The sequence below is a fragment of the Schistocerca piceifrons genome, chromosome X (assembly GCF_021461385.2).
Source record: "Schistocerca piceifrons isolate TAMUIC-IGC-003096 chromosome X, iqSchPice1.1, whole genome shotgun sequence".
Taxonomy (NCBI): Eukaryota; Metazoa; Arthropoda; class Insecta; order Orthoptera; family Acrididae; genus Schistocerca; species Schistocerca piceifrons.
Genome location: NC_060149.1, coordinates 369203509 through 369219758, shown reverse-complemented (window position 1 = coordinate 369219758; position 16250 = coordinate 369203509). Strand labels below are relative to the sequence as shown.

The window sequence follows — 16250 nt, the reverse complement described above, 5'->3', positions numbered from 1 at the left end:
ATGATTTCACAGAAAGTAGACAAAAAGCTAATGACAAAAAAGATGAAGCCAGTGTTCTTTATTCCACAGAATCTTGACCAAAGACTTGTACACAAAGAGAAGGTAGCTTGTAAAAAGTATAATGCTACTGGTGTATATTGCATCAGTGCAACAACTGTCTTGCCAGGCATGTGGGGGAGACTGACAGAGGGTTTGGCATAAAGTTCCGAGGACACCAAAGTCTGAGGAATTCAAATTCTACTTTAAGTAACCACTCATGTGATTCTGGATACTCCATAACAGGTTAGCTAATAATTTAAAAGCCTTACCCAGAGAAGTAAAGGGGCACTTTAAACATTCTGGAAGAGATTGGAACTATACAGAGTCTAAAGCTATACCATTAACACACCCTTAATAATCATGTGGAGTTAAGACAGTACAATGTACTATCCAACTTTGCCTTTCAAGGAATAATGTCATAGTTCTCTGTCTGCTTGGTTACTGATCCTAGGTTTGATGTTATACACTCTAGTGTCTGGTCTATTTGGTTTTATCTATTTTATATGCTCAAGTATTCTATAGTTTATATGGTTGTGTTGCATAATGGGGGCCTCAATCATTTCCATCATACTTCAATATGCACAAAAATGTTTGTAGCTTTCCCTGCTATGTGTGGGGTGGCACTAGTGCCCTCCAAGACACACATGAGCATACTGGCTAGCAGTGTGCCCCTGCACAGCAACATGGTTGGAGGCTTGCTGTGCACTGATCCCTGGTATGAAGTGAGTTTTCTTAACCATTGGGCTTTCAGCATTACTAGCTGGGCGTTTTTAGGTTTTTTGTTGTTGTCTTATTTTGCTCTTTTCATTGTAGGTTAACATGCTTTTAATACGTCAGTTTTTCAACTGGCCAATCTGATGCCCTGCTTTTTGTGGGTAACAGTATTTTATTTTGAGAAGGTTGACTCCCCTTTCTTCCTGCATCATGAGCTTAATGTTTTATTGGCATGTGAGTATTTCATATTGGTTGTCACAGAGCTTAGATTATTAGGATAGGTATCTGTTTTTTTTTATCATAATGTTGATTGTATGTTTAGTATCTTGTAGATTTGATTTGATATCACAAAAACAGTCATGCTCCTGTAAATAAAAGATCATATACAGCTAAAGCAGTTTATTTCTAAAGCATGGATACTTCAGGTGCAATTGCCCTCAACAACAAAAAAAACTATCTGTAACTTGTATGCTTGTATTTCATTGCAACTGAGAATAAAGCTGGTGTGTCAATGGGAGAATGAGTGGTAAAATGTTATTCTATAGTTAAAAACAGCTTTTTAGTCTCTCAAATAGAAAGAAGTCTTAACACAGTTACTGATATGGTACTACCCTTATCTCATTTCATAATGCTGTGACATACCTGTTCAAAGTTTCACATTTTAACTGAATGCATTTATACCATAACAAAAGAGAAAACAATGGGTACCATTTTTAAAAATTTTCTGTTCTAAGAGGCCTTTTCTGCATCACCATGTCACACAGAATGGCTGGTTCATGAGTTTTTCTGTTGCTAGATGATGTATCAGCTACATATATCTGACACAATGCACTAACCTTGTTTTATACTACATTCTAGTTTTTTAACATACAAATTTATAATGATAATAGATGGTAAATGGAAGGAGAAATCATGCAGAATGGCTAAGCTCAGAGGATGAAAGAAGCATGCAATGAAATTAAGCAGTTGAAATTCAAAATCATGAGAATTGGGCACCACATTGTAAAAAGAATGAAGTCAACTAATCACAGAACATCAATTGATTATAAGGAAAATGTAGCAACATATACTAAGAAATGCAACAATGAGTCATTGGAACAATAAAGGGAAAGAAATAAAATGACAAAGTTAACAATAATAACAGTGATAATAATAATGGTAACGATAATAACAATAATAATAATACACATACAATTCACCAAAAAGAGGACAAAATAGGTTTCCAGTACCTCAAACAGAAAGAAGAAGCCTTGAGAAAATTACTACCTTTATTTCAGAAGAAACTGAAATGGTACTACCCGTATCTCAGAGGAATTTCATTACTATCATCAGAATATAAAATCTTATCAAAAGTTCTTCTGGACATATTAAAGCCTCAATTAAATAAACAAGCTGGAGACCATACAACTGGATTTAGTAATAGCAGATCCTGTCCAGAGAAAATTCTAAACCCCAGACAAATAATTAAGTACATGAAGAAAATATCAAATAAAAAGGAAGGGTCAATATTTGATTTTAAAAAGGCTTATGTTTTGACAGGCAGAGACTCTCTCCTCAGAATCATGAAAGAATTTAGAGCATACAGGGAAACTCTGAAAATAACTAAACACACTTTTACAAACACAGTATCTAAAATTAAATTTTTGGGAACAAGTTCCAGTTCCTTAAAAACTGTACCGGAAGTCAGACAAGGAGATAGTCTGTCACCTCTATTTTTCAATTGTCTGTTGGAAAAACCGCTGTAAGAGAATGGAAAACCGAGGGGAAAAAACAAAAAAGTTAATAACTACTTTAAGCTGAGTAAATTGAAAGAAGCAATAAATTGTTTGGGCTTTGCCAATACCCTCATAATAATAGAAGGGACCTTAGAGAATGCAAAGAAAGGACTAGAACTTCTGAAGAAGACAGTTGAAAAGGCAGGTCTACAAATAGCTTTTGAAAAGACAGAATACATGACCAATGACACTAACTCACCAAAATTTTTAAAAAACCAAGTATGTTAATATCACGAAGACAGACCACTGCAAATTTTTGGGGAAAAAAAGTAAAAAGAAGCAATTAAAATCAGAACTGAGAAACTGAAAAGAGCATACTTAAAAGTGAGAAACCTGCACACTAAAAAAATTATGTTCTAGAGATGTTAAATTAAGGCATCATATTACTGTTTTAGAACTGGGAGTCCTCTGAGTTGGAAACATTATTTTTATCTGTATACAAAATTCCATATGATGATTTGGAAAAGAAAGAAAAAAATTTGTACAGCCAAGAACAAAGATGGCAATTGTGTTTTCAGATCAAATAAAGAAATAAACTCATTTTGCTCTAAAGTAACAGATGAGATCAGGAAAAGTCATGGTACACTATATGAACATCTAGAGAGAATGAAGGAAGACATATTAACCCTTTAAGTGGGAATGATGGATATATCCATCCACACACTGCAAATTCACAGTGGGTTGGATGGATATATCCATCCGCTGGATTCTGTGGCTAGTAGCTGATGGGGAATGATGAGTTATTGGCCTGCCATTGAAACTGTGGTATCAGTTGAGCTTCGTATACTATATCATAGCTCTCTTCAGGTACTAAAGCATATTCTGGGCTAGTTACAATATTTTCCACTTTTTTGTCTTTGTTTACCAGTGCATCAGTGAATTACATTTTGCAATAGTGAAAAGAAATCATTTAGCATATTTGGAGAGAGACAGCTGCTTTTAGGACGTGGTGATAATTTCAGTGACAGTTCTGAAAGTTTTCAAGATATGGACATTGACGTTACAGAAAGTGATTTTTATTCAGAAACATTAGACGACAAGACACCGTTGCCGCACGTGGTACCTAGTGCATTTGTGCATGCTAGTTCAGTTTGTGATCAATATTTGTTCAGTGGTAGTAGTGGTTCACGCATGCTTCTAAAACAATATGATGTGATGAGTTGTTTTATGTGTTTCGTGGATGGTGCTTTGTGCAAAGTAATAAATGAACATACAAACTTATATGCACAACAGTTCATAGCTTCTTATCACAATTTAGCAGCATGCTTCAGGGTTTGCAGTTCGCACAATACTACAAGAGATGAGATAAAAACACTTATTGGAACACTCACACTTCAAGGAATTCGCCACAAACCAGAGCCTCAGACAATTACACACTGTCAGCAGAAAACTACTAAAAATTCACCCGATTATGGAGTATCTGCACCATAAATTCATTTCAGTATACTTACCAGAAAGGAACATCACCAATGATGAATTGTTGTTACTTTGGAAATTATGGCTTAGATGGAGGCAATTTAGTCCAACAAAGTACAGCAGATTCTACACTGCTGTGTAAGCAACTCCGAGTATGTATGGGACTTCATTGTTTACATTCGAAAGGACGCTAATTATGGTAGCCACTATCCAGAAGGAACAATAACTTCTAAACCTGTTTTGAGTTTGCACATGATCTACTTGGGAAAGGTCACTGCATTTATCTAGACAACTAGTACACCAGTCAAGATATGGTGGACAAACTAATGTTGGCACAATGGGACAATACAGGAAGGGGTTCCCTAACTTCATAAAAAATGAAAAACTGAAGAAAGGAGAGTACATAACAGGGTACAGATGAAAGCAGATGGTAATGAAATGGGGCAAAAGATATGTTGTTATGGTCAGCACTTTCCATGATGATACATTTTTAAAAGTAAACCTAAAGAATGGTATCATTCAATAACTGCGATTCTCAGTTGCACAGCTACCAGATGGCCAGGAGCAGGCTGAAAAAATATTATCAGAAGGTTTTCCACCACACATTCGACACTGCATGATTCAATGCAGACATTCTGTACAAGATGCATGGTGGCAAATAAAGTAAAATGAGCTACATGGCTAGTCTTGGTGGACAACTCGCCATATCTTCACCACAACAAGGGCCATCAGTATGATGCCCATCTCTAACACTGAAAGCAATATGCCTTACAGTGAGGCATTTTCTAGATTTTCTGCCACCCACAAAGAATAAAAGACACACAAGGAGGTGTATGATGTCCACAAGAAAAGGCATTCACAAAGAGACTTCACACTGGTGTGCAGAAAGCTAAGTTTCCTTTAAAATGTTTCACACTGAAAATGTCTTGTGAAATAATGAAAATAATTTTTTTTCACTTCTGCAATATATTTTGTTCATTCACAACCAATATTAATTTAAATTAAAAAATGAAAACATGACAGAAAACTTTTATGTATGAGAATAGTACACAGCACCACCATGACAGTATGGGCTGGTGCAAATTACCCAGTGAGGATGAGGTGCGCACACATGAACTAACCACTTAACAGGTTAACAAAGAAGATCTTCACATTCTCCCAAAACAGGAAAACAGGAAAGGAAATTGAGTGGGGAGGCAAGACCAGAGAGGGTTTAGAAGAAATACAGACTGAACAGGAGACTTTATTCAACAGAGACAAATTCAGACCAGAAGTCAAGACAGGAAGACAAACCAAACAGAAGAAAAACTGGAGTCAAATGGTCAGAGGAGAAGAAAAGAGCTAATTCTGAGAAAATGAAAGTGTTTTATATACGGAAGAAAGAAAAGAGAAATGAATAGTTATTTTGATGTGGTCATTAGTTGGATAAAATAATAATAATAGTAATAACAAATAGAATGGAAGTGGTGTTTAGATGACAAATAAAAAGGAAGTATAAAATGACAGGTAACAAAAATATATGGGAGAAAAGAAATAAAACCAGTTAGTGACATAAGGGAAGGAAGCAAAAATGTTGGAATAATAACATGCAAGCAGACCAAAGAAACACAATGGGGAACAGAAAGAGGAAAGGCATAATCTGTTGAGAGTATATTATGGTTTTCATATTTGCTTCTTCACAAACACTTTAACTAATTTGTGTTAATCAGTTACATGGTAGCTCATGTTAAATATATAATGAATAGAAACTTAACTTTTTTTTTCAGAATGTACACTGAATGTAGAATTACCTTTATTGGGTAAGCTGGAAGAGGAAGAAGAAAATTTGTGGCATATGGGTAGTCTAGCATTGCTAGATTTGTGTACACATCAGTTAGCCAAGACATTAGAAGATCTGCGTCAGCTTCAGACTGAAGTGGTTTACAAAGTGTCCAGTTCGTTGACAGCCATTTTCGACCTTCATCTGGAATGACAGTCATCTAGAGGTGATACTCTGTGATTCACTAACATAGTTGAACATTATATTTGTTAATTTTCAGCAGGAGTTATATATGAATACATAGCAATCAAATAATGCAGTACCTGCAAACACGCAAACAAAAATTAAATATTATAACTCAAAAAGGCATAATTAGTAAGTTAAATAATGTTCTGCACACCGACCATATATGGGCATATTATTGTGAGCCCGGGTGGCATATTGCAGCAGCTGACAGCAACGGAGCATGGGATGATGTTACCGTAATAATTCAACGAGCCCTTCACAATTTTGTGAGACATGTGAGCTGGCTGAAACAGTGGACTCAGCAGTACTGCATAAATGTGTGCAGCAAGAGGCAAGACAGGTTTCCACGATGGCAGTGGCGGTAATGTTATGTGACTGGGAGTGGTGCATATGCGCAGCAAGTGCATAAATAGTGACCATTTTGTAACAAAATTATCCTCAGTCTCACAACTCTACCAAGATGAAGGAGCTGTGCCAGGCAAGGTTGACACACGGAACTGCAATTGAAGTCACTGATTCAAGGCTATGATGGGGCAACAGCTCTAAGAACTATCTGGACTTAGTGTCATGGCACAGCAGGCTATCCCAGGTCTACTCCAGTAGCACATCCAACTCCTTGGGTCACTTCCTGTGTACACCAGCCATCTTCCACCACTGCAGGACTAGTGCCTCATTGTGGTGGAGTTTCCCCATTGTGATGCAGCCGAGGTGCCACCAGGGGCTGCAACAGATATGGCATCAGTGAGTGTACATGCAGCTGGCATGGAAGTCTTGCTGCCAGGTTACATAATGAGACTGCAAGCGCACAGCGGAGTCTCTGCTTCGGTACCATGGGGAATTCAAGCAGCCAGCCCAGCAGGACTTAGTGGTCAGCTGGTCATTAGCCCAGTGTGCTACACAGTGCAAATGCTTCAATAGAGAACTTCTGTTAACTTTGCAGCCACCTTTCTCTGGAGCCTCCTGGGCTTCCCCCACACCTCCAATACCTGTTTGCACCATTCTGGCTCATTGCCCTCCCTACACTCGGGGGTACTATAAATGGAAGGAGTGAAAGTAATGAAACAAGACAAAGTAGAGGTGCTGAGTGGCCACTAGGCACATATACAAGACTGGAAATGTTGCTAACCTTTTACACGCGCGCGCACACACACACACACACACACACACACACACACACACAGCTATAACTGACTACACTATGTTGGCACTGCAGCTTAACTGGAGTGAGAAAGGATAGCAATGAAAATAGATTATGCCCATTTCAAAGGAACCATGCTGACATTTGTCATAAGTGATTCACAGAAATCACAAAGAACCAACTCTAAATGGCTAGACGGGGATATGAGCCACTGCCTTCCCAAATACAAGTTCAGTGTCTTATCACTGCAACACTTCCCTCAGTTTGGGGTGAGAAAGGATGTGGGGAGGGGGAGTGGGGGATGTACGAAGGGATGACAAATAGCTGGCAGGGAGAGGCAGCAAGCCCATTGGATAGAAATGTGGTGTTGGTGAGCTTGCTCTGGCATAGCTAGCAGAGGGTGTGTGAGGCTAGCAGAGGGTGTGTGCGGTGCACAATGGCCTGGAGAAGTGACTGGGAGGTGAAGACAAAACAGAAGAGGAGGAAGACTGCAGACAGGAAGGTATCAGAGTAGAATGAGTGAAGTGGCTGGGGGGAGGGGGGAAGCCATGGGGTAGTGGTGGAGATGGGTGAGGAACAGGAGTTAATGGACATAGAGACAATGAAGATTGTGGGATTGAAGATGGAAAGATGTGTATTAAGAACAATTCGCATCTATGTAGGTCACAGAAGCTGATGTTATGGGTGTGGGAGTGGGGGGAGGAGGAAGAGGAAGAGGGGGAGGGGGGAGGGGGAGAGAAGTGGAAGACCCATATCGCACGGGTTGTGAAGCAACTATTGAAGTTGAGCATGTTGTGTGCGGCAGTGTTTTCTGCTACTGAGTGCTGAACTCTGATCTTGACAACAGTTTGGAGGTTGGGAGTAGTTGTGCCCCCAGGATCTCCTCACATATTTTATAGATGGGTGGGTCGTAGAATGCCATTTGAGAGACCACCTCTACCCCATTAACACCTGACACTAGATCTCTATGCACCTATATTCTCCATGCCCATGTCCCCTTCATAACCTCCAGCAATGTCCTACTGACTCCATACCCATCATCTCATTCCTTACACACTTCGCAAACTACACCCTTACCCATAACTACTTCTCCTTTGAGGTGAAGACATACAGATGAATAGATGGCACAGCCATGGACATCTGCTTGGCACACTCCAACACCAAACCTGTTACTGGGCCACAGGAAACCTTCCCAACCACCCAAGATAACCAAACTATTTGCTTGGTTCAGGTTTATTATGAAGACACAAGATTAAGACAATCTATCTTTGTTCATCCACAGACTTAACACATTCTCTCCCATTCACTTGACTGGTCCTTCTCAGCCCATTATGCCATCTTCCTGGGTGTTAACCTCTGTGTCAATATAAATTCCATTAACTATCAACAGTACCTCCATTTTCATGGCATCCATCAATCCATAATGAAAAGTCTCTCTCAAAAAGCTTGGTCACCTGTGGACAGTGCATCTGAAATAATGGACAATCCCTCGTCCAGAATGAGAAAGGTCACAGACAGGCATTACTTGCCAAACCTAGTCAGCAAACAGATCTCTTGTGCCACATCCACACATGCCCCTAATATTCCAACCATCCCCATGAACCAGTTGCAAATGAAAACTCCTTGCTCCCCTTTAAGCCAATATCACCACAAACTGGAAAAGTTTAACTATATTCTTTGCCAGGCTTCAAATTCTTACCATTGCCATGCCACCATACTCCAAATCCTTTTTCACATAGGTCACACCCTTGTGGAAGACTCAGATGCAATATCTGTTCTATGCACCTACCCAGCACATACTACACTCCTGGAAATTGAAATAAGAACACCGTGAATTCATTGTCCCAGGAAGGGGAAACTTTATTGACACATTCCTGGGGTCAGATACATCACATGATCACACTGACAGAACCACAGGCACATAGACACAGGCAACAGAGCATGCACAATGTCGGCACTAGTACAGTGTATATCCACCTTTCGCAGCAATGCAGGCTGCTATTCTCCCATGGAGATGATCGTAGAGATGCTGGATGTAGTCCTATGGAACGGCTTGCCATGCCATTTCCACCTGGCGCCTCAGTTGGACCAGCGTTCGTGCTGGACGTGCAAACCGCGTGAGACGACACTTCATCCAGTCCCAAACATGCTCAATGGGGGACAGATCCGGAGATCTTGCTGGCCAGGGTAGTTGACTTACACCTTCTAGAGCACGTTGGGTGGCACGGGATACATGCGGACGTGCATTGTCCTGTTGGAACAGCAAGTTCCCTTGCCGGTCTAGGAATGGTAGAACGATGGGTTCAATGACGGTTTGGATGTACCGTGCACTATTCACTGTCTCCTCGATGATCACCAGTGGTGTACGGCCAGTGTAGGAGATCGCTCCCCACACCATGATGCCGGGTGTTGGCCCTGTGTGCCTCGGTCGTATGCAGTCCTGATTGTGGCGCTCACCTGCACGGCGCCAAACACGCATACGACCATCATTGGCACCAAGGCAGAAGCGACTCTCATCGCTGAAGACGACACGTCTCCATTCGTCCCTCCATTCACGCCTGTCGCAACACCACTGGAGGCGGGCTGCACGATGTTGGGGCGTGAGCGGAAGACGGCCTAACGGTGAGCGGGACCGTAGCCCAGCTTCATGGAGACGGTTGCGAATGGTCCTCGCCGATACCCCAGGAGCAACAGTGTCCCTAATTTGCTGGGAAGTGGCGGTGCGGTCCCCTACGGCACTGCGTAGGATCCTACGGTCTTGGCGTGCATCCGTGCGTCGCTGCGGTCCGGTCCCAGGTCGACGGGCACGTGCACCTTCCGCCGACCACTGGCGACAACATCGATGTACTGTGGAGACCTCACGCCCCACGTGTTGAGCAATTCGGTGGTACGTCCACCAGGCCTCCCGCATGCCCACTATACGCCCTCGCTCAAAGTCCGTCAACTGCACATACGGTTCACGTCCACGCTGTCGCGGCATGCTACCAGTGTTAAAGACTGCGATGGAGATCCGTATGCCACGGCAAACTGGCTGACACTGACGGCGGCGGTGCACAAATGCTGCGCAGCTAGCGCCATTCGACGGCCAACACCGCGGTTCCTGGTGTGTCCGCTGTGCCATGCGTGTGATCATTGCTTGTACAGCCCTCTCGCAGTGTCCGGAGCAAGTATGGTGGGTCTGACACACCGGTGTCAATGTGTTCTTTTTTCCATTTCCAGGAGTGTATTACAGTTCCATCAGAGGCAAACCTCATCCTAACAAAGGCAGGGCCACCTATGAGAGCAATCACATCATGTATCACCTCTGTCACAACTTTTCCACAACCCTTTATGCAGACAAATCTTCCAACCAACTGTTCCAAATAAATGGACACCACCAAACTGTAGCCACAAAGAGAGTTGACCGGCCGTTTGTGGAGCGCTCTGCTGAGCAATATACGCTCAACTTAAATGGACGTCTTGCAGTCTGTGGATCCTCCCACTCCATCCCCAATATCAACTCCTCTGACCTGTGTAGATGGGAACTGTCTTTGCAACACATCCTTGTACCCCACAATCCTCCTGGCCTTAATCTCCACATGCCCTGTGCAACATCCCCTTTCACTCCTGTCTCCATACTCCCCACTTCACTCCCTCTTCTTCTGTTCAATCTCCCTCTATTCAGTTCATGTCACTGTGCATCACACTCAACTCCCACTTTGTATCTCATATGCTTGCTAACATTCCCTCTGCCACCTTTCTTCCTTGCACCAAAACAGGTGCCACAGCAGTAAGCCACGAGGCTTGTACTGTGGAAGCCAGCAATTCAAATTCCCTATATAGTCATGCAGATTGAGTTTCTGTGATTTCCCTAAACTAATGAAGGCAAATTGATGATGGAAATGATGAAAAAACGAAGGAGTTGATATTGGGGATGGGGTGGGAGGATCCACATGACACAGACTGCAAGGCGTCCATTTAAGTTGAGCGTAGTGTGCTCAGCAGAGCGCTCCACAAACGGCTGGTCAACTCTCATTGTGGCTACAGTTTGGTGGTGTCCATTTATTTGGAACAGTTGGTTGGTAGATTTGCCTGCATAAAGGGTTGTGGAAAAGTTGTGACAGAGGTGATACATGATGTGATTGCTCTCATAGGTGGCCCTGCCTTTGTTAGGATGAGGTTTGCCTCTGATGGACTGTTCCTTTGAAATGGACACAACCTATTCCCTTTCCCATCATTTCTCAATCTGAGCTTGAGCTCTCTCTCTAATGACTTCATGGTCAATGGAACATTAAATCCCAATCTTTCTTCTGGCTCTCGCCTCCCATCCTATCTGAAATAAACACACACTGCAGTTAAGCTGCAGTACCTGCAATATGCATTCAACAAAGGCAATGTGTGTGTGTGTGTGTGTGTGTGTGTGTGTGTGTGTGTAGGGTGAGTAGTTACCTTTGTTCCTTCCATTATCCATTATCCATATTTCAAAAATATTTTTCCATTTCCATATTAATAAATAAGTTAGTTAAAGGCAGTTGATACGTAATAGTGTGTAAGGTTACAAATCAAGTGTGCCACACAAAATTGAATTACTCACTACTGAGGTACAAATATGCACAACCAACAAATGACATTTATTTTTCAGATTGTGATATAAAGTGTAAGAAACTGTGGAAACATGCTTGTGATAATATTCTTTGGCTGCTTTCAAAATAAACACTCAGAAGAGGTAAGTAAGGTAGATGCGGCCATTATACTGGAAAAGTTACCGCTCCTAATCACTTCCTGAAAGGTAACAGTAGAGGTGTTAGAAAAGGATCTTGATAACTTTTCATATTCATATTTGTGTTAAATAATAATGGACTGGACACAACAGAAAGAATAAAGGTAATGACTCACCAGAATTGTTGAACTGTTGAGTGGTAGACATGCACAATAAATTAAACACTTAGCTAAGCTAAGCTTTCAGGCAATGACTTTCTTTGAAGCTAAAACACACACACACACACACACACACACACACACAGGGCTACATTGAACCAGTGCTGCAGCCTTACTGGGGTGAGGTGTTGTCTTAGATGGAATGAGTATGAAGAAGAGCGAAGGGGAAAGAAGGGATGAAGGGAGTGGAGGCTGGTAGTTAGGGGACAGAAGGGGGATGCAAAAAGGGCCTCAGTCTCTGCTCAACCCTGTCCCACATCCACTTCCATCACTATCACCATACTCCCCCTCTCCCCTTGCCGTACTTCACACTAGCTGATCCATCTATCTATTAAACTATGCCCACATTGTTTTCTTCGCAGTTTCCCCCTGTTCTATCCTGCCTCCTCCCTCCCCTAGTCCACTCCTCCTATTTCATCTGGTACCATGTACAGCTTGCCTCCTTACACCAATGCTATCTCAACAGTGCATGAAATGTATTCACAGTTGCAAATACTGACAACTATGAGCTCTATAATGGAATGATGACAGTGAAAATTTGTGCCAGACCGAGACTCAAACCTGGATTTCTCACTTTATGCAAGTGGTTGCCTTAACTGCTTTGGGTATCCAGGCATGACCCATGGCCATTCCCAAACTTCCATATGTTCTCATTCCTGTGTCATAAATCTGTACTAATACACACATTATGTCATTCCCATTCAGCGGAAGACATTTTGATTAAAAGTCACTGCCTGATATCAGCCAATAAATACAATATCGCAGTGCCTGTGTTGTTAAGAACAGGGATGCAATGTTCCTTTGCACATGGATGCATGTCAGAAAGAACATTGCATCATTCTTCTTAACAACACAGGCACTGCAATATCGTTTCTCATCAGTGCCACAACCTTTTGTCATCTATACATCCCTAACTATAACTCTCTCTTCTCTTCATGCTTCTTTCCCCTCCTTGTTTCACACCCACTTTACCTGACATAAACCTTCACACCAGTGGGCTGCAGCGGTGTAGCCATGAGTTATAGTTCTGTGATTATTCTGTTGACCATAATTGCAACACCTTGCTAAGATGTGGAACAAATCAGTTTTACAATTATAGTACACTTTATCAACAAAAAATATGGCACTATGGTGAGAATCTCAATGATTTAAATTATTTTTTCCCTGCATAATTTATAGTTAACTATGTTCAATATATATCTCTCTCTTCCTCCCTTCCCCCTCCCCCCCCCCCCTCTCTCTCTCTCTCTTCTATGGAGTAGAATGAATTGTCAAGAAGATATAATTTCAGTTTTTATTTGAATCTGTTAAATTCTTTATATCACTGGGCAGGCAACCAAAGATTTTTATAGATAAATACCTCACTCATTTCTGTGTCACACTAAGGTAAAGTGATGGAAAGTGTAAATCAGTGTTATGTTTATGAATGATAATGTTTTCAAACTGTGCTTGATTGTTGACAACAAACTTGATAAAGGAGTAAATACTCTGTAGTAGTGTTGTAAGTATGCCTAACTGTTTAAAGAGCTGTCTACAAGAGGCTCTACAGGGGACACTATATATTACTCTTGTTACGTGCTTCTATGCAACGAGTACATTTTTCCTAAATGACAAGTTATCTCAGAATATGATGCCATAAGACATTAGTGAATGAAAACAGGGAAAGTAAGTAACATTTTTTTGCATCCTCACTGCCAAAGATAAAATCAATGACAGTCAGTTTGCAGAGAGCCAGTTATTAATTTTCAAGAAAATGTTATTTACATTTTCAAGTGTTGCAGTTACTCCCTTAGGTTTGATTATAATACTTACAATGTCATCAAAGAGAACTACTTTTGCTTCTTGGATATATGATGGAAGATTATTTTTATATAATAAAAACAAGAGTGATTGCCAAATATCTATCTTTGCAGTATGCATTTACTGATTATTCCTCATTCTGGAGATGTATTTCATGGTGTGCACTCCCAGAGGTTTTTAATACAACTGTGTGTGTGTATGTGTGTGTGTGTGTGTGTGTGTGTGTATGTGTGTGTGTGTGTGTGTAAGGATGGGAAAGGAAGTCGGCCATGCCCTTTCGAAGGAACCACCATGGCATTTGCCTGAAGCGATTTAGGGAAATCACGGAAAACCTAAATCAGGATGGCCGGACGCGGGATTGAACCGTCGTCCTCCCGAATACAAGTCCAGTGTGCAAACCACTGCGTCACCAGTGTGTGTAGTATTTACACATGTTGCTGGTCATATAAATCATTTTTACAAGGTGTACTATATTTATGGGGAGCAAAATTTGTCACTAATTAAGTCATACAATGATCTCATTTTGCTGTACCAGTAACTATAACACTGCGTTAACTAAAACACTGTTACTTTAATGATATGACCACTACTAAAGAAACAGGACATCAAAAAAATCAGAAAACACATATAAAATGCAGAAACTAAACTTTATTTCAGCAATATAATAGTTCACGATGATGCAATCACAAAAAGTAAAGTCTATTCATACCTGTCTTGCTTAGCTTTCTGATGATATCCCATGATTTTCGTATTGTATTAGAGCATTCTTTAGATTCTGAGCTGAAATCTGATGTAACAATTCTATAAAATGCTTCACATGGAACAAGCCCTGGGAATTGCAAAATAGGAGCCGAGGCTGCAATTGCTCTGTGAAATGAGAATACAACAGAAGAATCAAATGAATCCATTAATGATAAAAAGTAGTTTCATTCTGTTCTTCTAGGATAAATTTAATATTTCTAGTTGTTAATATTAATACTTTAATGTTTCCTGTAAAGAATATGAACATATTAAATATTCTGAAAAGGATTATGTATTATTGTATTGATAGTTTTGTTTCTGTCTGAGCTGATGAATGTATTTATTAAATAATGGTATTTTATAGATTAGGCCAGGATAAAGTGTGACATATGGTGCGTTACAAAAGTACACACAGTGCCAAAGCAGGCTTCTTCTGTTATATAGCCAATGTAGCACATACTATGCTTCTTCTTCTTCTTCTTTGGTAGATCTCTCTTATGGCAGGTGTTGACACTAAAGGTCCACAGAATCACAGAAGTTTTGACTCTTAAATGTAAATATTAATAATAATAAATATAAGTAAGGTTCACAGCATAAAATTTCTCAAGTTTATAAATATTAATAAGATGCACTTTGACTGATCAATTGTTCAGCTACATGAACTGGTTCCTTCATTTCTATATCTACATCTACATCTACATCTACATATGCATTCCACAAGCCACCATACGGTGTGTGGCAGAGGGTACCCTGTACTGCTACTACTCATTTCCTTTCCTGTGTGAGAGAAAAACAACTGTCTATATGCCTCCACATGAGGCAGCTATCATTGCAAGCTGATGCAAGAAGCTTTAGAGATGCCAACTAGATGGGGTGCTGGTTGATGTTCTTTTGCAAGAACGTACAGATGGGCTATTCTGACAGTAAGAATCGCCACCTGGGCCTTACAATAGGAAGAGTAAGCACATGTTCAGCCTTGACACCACTGCTGAGGCTGCTATACTGCTGACACAACAATGTGCAGCAATGTACAGGAACAAGATTGCAGTAGTAATGACCTGGATTACCACACGCTGCACCACTATTGCGGCCTATGTGATGAATAATGAGGTCATGTCAAAACATGGGTGTAGCGAGCCACAATAAATACTGCCTGTTTCCGCTATGCAGTGTCAGTCATCATCTGCAGTCAGCTCTGAGAGGTACTCCATGTCAGTCATTGACCTGATGTGGGTCATCCAGCCTGCTTTTACTAGACACAACCTCTGATAACTTTGGAACTACAGCTATGCCTCAGTCCAGATGCTACCAGCAGCTACAATGGTGTCTCCCAGCTGGATGGCCACCTGCTGGTTGACCACTGCCAACTTGAGGGCATATACCTTGGGGTCCACAGTAGAGAGCAGGAATGAGCTCTGTAAACTTGCTTTATATCCCCAGAGGGTCCTATGACATCACCTCAGAATTCACCATCTCTATATGCTCAAAGCCTTGACTCATCAGACTCCACCATTGACCACTTAACCAAAAACTCATCACTTGGGTCTGTTATCAAGGATAAGTGTACTATACCAGCGTGGAAGAGGTAGTGAGTACAAGGGTTAGTTAGTATAACCAAGGACTCACGGCATTGTTCCTACAATGCAAACATTCAGTCTGATGATTATTATATACCAACACAATGAATGATCGGTTAGCACTGAAT

General features: G+C 41.0%; 1 protein-coding gene across 1 annotated transcript in view; it reads right to left on the bottom strand.

Moving 5' to 3' along the window:
- Positions 1-16250, bottom strand: part of LOC124721961 (lysosomal Pro-X carboxypeptidase) — a 58517-nt gene that overhangs the window by 24882 nt on the left and 17385 nt on the right. The window contains exons 5-6 of the mRNA XM_047247125.1: positions 14514-14671; positions 5735-5907 (exon numbers count right to left, since the gene is read on the bottom strand). Of these exons, the coding sequence (XP_047103081.1) occupies positions 5735-5907; positions 14514-14671 (331 nt within the window). The remainder of the gene's footprint in view (positions 1-5734; positions 5908-14513; positions 14672-16250) is intronic.